This window comes from Capsicum annuum, chromosome 3 (genome assembly GCF_002878395.1).
Source record: "Capsicum annuum cultivar UCD-10X-F1 chromosome 3, UCD10Xv1.1, whole genome shotgun sequence".
Lineage (NCBI taxonomy): Eukaryota > Viridiplantae > Streptophyta > Magnoliopsida > Solanales > Solanaceae > Capsicum > Capsicum annuum.
In genome coordinates, this window is record NC_061113.1 from 108,587,524 (window position 1) to 108,593,765 (window position 6,242).

A 6,242-nucleotide genomic window follows, 5' to 3' on the forward strand; every position below is an offset into this window, starting at 1 on the left:
GATACATAGTGGCGGTGCATGATCTCTGATGTAGCTAACGACCTTGTACCCACTCTCCAATGTGTTAAAACACCTCAATATATGCTTATTATCAAGTCTGCATATCTACTTTCACTAGCAAGTTTTAGGATTTCTCCTTTAAGTCAAATAAGACCCATGTGTCATTTTCAACTCCTAAATATTTCATTCGTGTACAAATAGCTCTCTACCTCTTGTCATGTTTTAAGTGTTTATTCACATATCTCTTATTAATAGATTATTTTTCCAAGGTACAAAATGTTATGACCACAAAACTAACAATCTCAAAAGCTAAATAAACTAAATAATGCAAATCTAAATTGTGGGTGGCAGCTCAGGGGCATAAGCCTAGCATAGGCTAATCTCAATACCTTTATTTTGGGTGGTAACTCAAGGGTGAAACCCTAGATGGGTATATCCCAATATATTTATATATGGGTGCAGCTTAGAGACATAAGACTAGCATGAGTTGATACTAATTTGTGTATTTACTACTAATCAGCTGGTCATTTATATCATATGGCTTACAAAGATAATAAAGTAAGAAAGGTAAGATGAAGAAAAGAATGTAATGTACAAGATCCTACAAGCATATGTAATGTGGTCTATTAGCACTATTTATACACTTGTACCTAATTTCTTTGAGCTCTTGTTTTATGTGTAATTACTTTTATCCTTACATATTCAATACATATTTTCGTACTGATATCCCTCGCGGGGGACCTACATTTCATGCTGCAGGCACAGTTGCTTCAGTTAATACACCTTCTTAGTAGGAGTATAGGATATCCAACGATTATGGTAAGCTTCAGATTGATTCGGGGCTTTTCGAGTTTGTTACATATGTTTTGGTATTGTACAGTAGTTAAGAGTAAGGCAGGGATTTGTCCCGACCATAACTAAATCTATGTATCTTTAGAGGCTTTGTAGATCTATTTAGAGTTAAGCATGGTAGTGTCTTGTCTTTTAGATGTTGTGGCCCAATGGCCAAGTCTTGCATATATAGTTTTGTGCTTGTCTGCATGGTTTATTCTCATCGATGCATTATATACATATTTGGCAGAATCTTTGGTTATCATATTTACATGCACGAGACGTACATAGTCATAGGTTGGTGCCCTCGGGCCTTGACGGCTATTGGTGCTTATTCGCCCCAATGGGATTTGAAGCGTGACACATTTCCTACTCTATCATTTCATAATGTAAAAGGACTCCTTTTAAAGGGAATTTTAGTTAACTTACAGGCTGCTATACATAGGGTCATGTCTTCATGATCTTCAACTAACACTGGTAAACCACCAATGTTTTCTTCTACACCTCATTAAAGTTACCCCTATTAACCATGGACAATTAATACTATATGCCAACTGATAAACATCTTCTATAACATTAAACTCTCCTCTATAGTGCACTTAGCATACACTAAAGTGAAAGAAATCTAATCACGATTGTGTTATTTCACCTTCAAAGTCAATCGTTGCCCTGTATCCATGACAACTAAGATATCATAATCTAAATTAATGAATATCCAGATTTTACCATTATAATTTGACACTCCTAAAGGCATTTTCAATTTTCTCTTGAACTTATTGATATGTCTTTGATGTTGAAAGGTTTCCAGTAAACCATAAAAGGAAAAGTTGTGATAATTATTAAGCTTCTTTACCCTTTGAAATGCTTGTTGAGACCTTACTGATCCTATGTTCTAAATGAGAGCTTTCATTTCTTATTTGTTGTTGTTGTTCTCCTTTGTTGAACTCTTCTAGGCTGATAAATCTCCCTATTTCCTTAATTTTTTTCCTCTTTTAGACTTCTTTAAAACTCTTGAGGACAGGTTCGCCTCCATGGGGGAATCTACATGAGTTTCATTTGAGGTTTTTGCCTCTATCAGACCTATTGCTTGCTCTTTATCCTTTTACTCCTCCTGTATAATATTACATGAAACTAGTCATGCAAAATCCTGTTGGGGAACTAAATGCAAATGGCATTGGACTTATTTATCTGAACAGTTGTATGGATGATCATGATAGCCTTATCTTTTTGTTTATCATCACTATTATCCACCAATTCTACGTTACAGTTAGCAGAAACCACCACTTTGCTATGAGTGACATCTTTATGCTCATGAATCACGATCAATTGAATTTTCTTGTATTTGCTCACTGGTGTGTTACTGATTGAATCTTCTTGTATTTGCTCACTGGTGTGTTACTGATCAATCTTACTTAATACTAGAAATTAGAGCTCATGCCAGTATGAGCTCAATATATGTCATTCACTCTATTTCAATTTATGTGATACAAATAAAATTTTGATAATCAATCAAATTTTAAAATTATAAATCGCGTCAACACGGACACAATATTAGAAAAATTAAAATTATTAATTTATTTTTTTCAAAATAACAATTAGAATAAAAATAGTGAAGTATGCACAGTCTATTATGATACAAATATATGTGTATATAGTTATTTTTCTATTTAAAATTTTAATTTTTAATTATTTAGGAGTATGTTAAGCATTAGGGAAAGTTATTTTTCAACCTTACATGTAATTTTAGAGGTTTCTATGAATCTTTAAAATTGCCATAACCGATAAATTTGAATTATACATGACCAATTATTAGGCTTCATTGATTAAAATTATTAACTATGTAAGTTGTAGTTTTACAAAAATAAATTTAAAAATATCGTAGTGATCGAATAAATTTGTATGAACAAAATATGTTTCACATATAAAGTTTGAAGTAATGAAACATTAAAATTGCTTTTTTAAATCGAGGTGATGAAAATAATTACAAATAAAAAAAAAATTAACACCTAAAGTTTCTTCAAAGCCTATAAAGCTACCTATAATTAACATAATTTTAGTATCAATAACTAAAAGGAGTAATATACTTAATAAAATATGAGATGATAAGTGTTGCATATATAAATATACTAAATTATTATGACTATTTGATAGTGAATTATATTGATCTCTCACAAAAATAAAATCTTATTATGTGTTCTTTTTTAGTTCCTAATATTAGATGAAAATAATAAATCTTTCTTAAATATTAAAACTAAATAAGTAAAACGGAAAAAATTAATATAAGATCCAAAAAAAAAAGATATTGTTTATTTACTTTAAATATTTAATTATAACAAATTAATATGAATTATCATCTAATTAAAGTACTTAAATATATTAAATTTAAGCAATTTAATATAAACCTAGAGAAAGATACAGTATTTACCTGGAAAATATCTCATTTATAGAAAATTGGCCCATATCTCATTTATGGAAAATTGGAAAGATTAGTGGGACCTAATAGTATTTTGCTTTAAGGCATAATCTGTAATTAAATTGAAAAAGATGAATTTTTTTTTGTAAAACTCATAATGTGGTTCAAGTAACAAAGCTAAAAGGACAATTGAACCTGCTGGAGCTTCCTCTCGCTGCTTTTAAAATACTTTGTTGACCCATTCTTTTGATGATTCCTCTTTTTGGTTTATCGATGCATTATGCATTGTAGTAATTGTGCATTATTTTCTTCACCTATTGCATTACTGAGCTTATTTGTAGGCTGAGATGTCTCCTGATCACCTATCATCTCTCTTAGCACGTCAAATCTGTTACCTTTATCAGGTTATGGAACAGTCTTAACCTTAATAAGCTTGCTCGGGCTTCTATCCTTAACTACATTCCATAAACCCAAGTCTTCAACCACCTTACCACTAGAAAGAATTCTAGCCCTATCTTTTTTGAACTTGTGAACCCAAGGTTTAGGTTCACGTTTATAACTTGTATTAGTCACATGATTAATTTTTTTCTATGCAACCTCCTTCATTTTTTTTATCCCTCCACCTTTATTTTTGCCACTGTTTTTGTAACCATCTACACTATGCCTTTGCATTTTATATTCCTCATAGTATTTTAGGATATAATCATATCTGATAGTGATTTCTTCGGAACTCACCTCCCCAGAACTTTCATTCTCAATATCCATCACAACAGGCTTAGGAAGGTCTCCTTTTAAATCAACCAACGGTTTTACCCTCGTATAACTTGGTCTTGTTTTATTAATTGTGGCTAGATCAAGTTGTAGGGGTTTCCCAACTGTAGAGGCTAAGGAAAAGATATTCTTTTGCAAAAAATGGAGGTAACAAATTGGGAAATGATATCCATGACATCACCTTAGTGGTTTCTTCATTAATTTGAATCTAGCATCATATATTAGCGTGTGCATGAGATACGAGTATCCATCCTTACACTGAATATAGAAAGCTTCTTTAAAGATCAAATTAGTGAAGTCTTCATGTTGTGATATACGAATCAGAATGTGTTTACTACGAAAAAGGCCAATTTGACAATCTCCCTTTATGTCACATTGTTGAGGTATGATTATTCTCAACTCTTCCAAGCTAGCCCATTTATAAGTCAATCTACCTATCACTGCATAATGTAGATTGTCAATTCGATTCATGGCATCCATCTTCTTCTCCGTCTATTTTATATTGGGCTTTCCATCTATAATTTGTATCTCCTTTCTTGTTATGGTCTCTGTTTGCTGATCCACATTTGCCATCGTGCTAGAGTATCATTTCTCAATAGGCAAACTAGGCTGAATAATATCGACTGTGTTTCAATTTAGTGCTGAAAAGTTTTGTATCCGATAGAGAAATAGAAAGATCAGCTAATGTGGACGGTTGACCGACGACCAAATTCAACATTAGGATTTGACAACCATAGAGAGAGAAGAGAGAAAATTCACTTTATTTATTTTACAGTGTGGGAAGATGAGTCGGCTTAAAGTATTTTTTTAAAGTTTATCATGGTCTTGTTTGGTCATGAAAATTGCTCTATAATTTTGTGGAGTTGGAGTTAAAGTTGAAATTGAAGTTGTGTTTGGCCATAAATATAAATAAAGGTTGTTCTTGAAATGTTGTGAGAGAAGTATGAGTGAAAAAAATGTTTTCAAATACAATTTCAGAATAGTATATGAAATTCTCATGGCCAAACACACACCATTTACTTTTTTTTATTAAAGTGAAATAATTTTTTTTTTTAAAATATAAAAAGAAAATTTATGACTAAACGGCTACTAAGATAGACCGAATCAAATTTTACTTTCAAAATAGCAGCGCCAAATGAAAGAGAGCGGATAACTTTTTAAAATTTAAAATCCTTTCTCAAAGACACTTCCCTTGCCAACTACTATGCACCGTCGATTAATTTGCAAAATGAACGGCTATAGTCCCCGATCCGCGTCACTTTATCTAACCAATAAGAAGTCTCTATCGAACCATTATATAAACAAACCCTTGGCATGATTTCCCTTCACTACTAAATCCTTCTCATCCTTAAATTTTTACTAGTTTACGCATCGTATTTTCTCTCTAGGTTTGCAAACAATGGCACCAAAGGTGGAGAAGAAACCAGCGGAGAAAAAGCCAGCGGCGGAGAAGGCACCAGCAGCAGCAGAGAAGAAGCCAAAGGCAGGCAAGAAGTTGCCAAAGGATGGCGCTGGAGCTGCAGGAGACAAGAAGAAGAGGGTAAAGAAGTCAGTGGAAACCTACAAGATCTACATCTTCAAAGTGCTCAAACAGGTTCATCCCGACATTGGTATTTCTAGCAAGGCCATGGGTATTATGAACAGTTTTATCAATGACATTTTTGAGAAACTTGCTCAAGAATCTTCCCGCCTTGCTCGCATCAACAAGAAGCCTACCATTACTTCTCGGGAGATTCAGACTGCTGTCAGATTGGTCCTCCCTGGTGAATTGGCTAAGCATGCTGTGTCTGAGGGTACAAAGGCTGTTACCAAATTTACTAGCTCTTAAAATTAGGGTTGCTAGATGTAAAAGACAATTTGCCAATTAAGGATTCTATTCCTTGTAATGTGGACCAGCTATTCTTTTAATGAAGAATGTTTTGTTTTCTCTGTTAAATTTCCAACTGTCTGATGATTCTCCAAAGCTGTTCATCAATCTTGATGTTATGTTTGATTCCCTGAGCTACTAATTGGTGTTTATTGTCTCTTTAATTACTTAAATGTTTCTAATTTTATTTTCCAATATGTGAGACACCATAGTTTTTGCATAAACAGAGTATTGAACTATAGTTTCTAATATTTGCATTTTTGTTTTGTTTTGACTAATTAACTTGTTGGAGCAAATGCAAACACTGTTACTAGTGAACAATATAACTTGATAGGAGTGAGGGAGAATGAACTTATACAC

The 6,242-nt window shown here is 32.8% G+C and overlaps 1 protein-coding gene across 1 annotated transcript; it reads left to right on the forward strand.

The window, feature by feature from the left end:
- The first annotated feature begins 5,324 nt into the window (after positions 1-5,324).
- LOC107863599 (histone H2B) lies at positions 5,325-5,951 on the forward strand. The gene has a single exon (XM_016709595.2). The coding sequence runs from the start codon at positions 5,415-5,417 to the stop codon at positions 5,841-5,843; it is 429 nt and encodes a 142-aa protein (XP_016565081.1). The 5' UTR covers positions 5,325-5,414; the 3' UTR covers positions 5,844-5,951.
- The last annotated feature ends 291 nt before the right edge of the window (positions 5,952-6,242 follow it).

Coding starts and splice junctions, on each gene's coding strand:
- LOC107863599 (XM_016709595.2), top strand. CDS start 5,415: ATGGCACCAAAGGTGGAGAAGAAACCAGCGGAGAAAAAGCCAGCGGCG.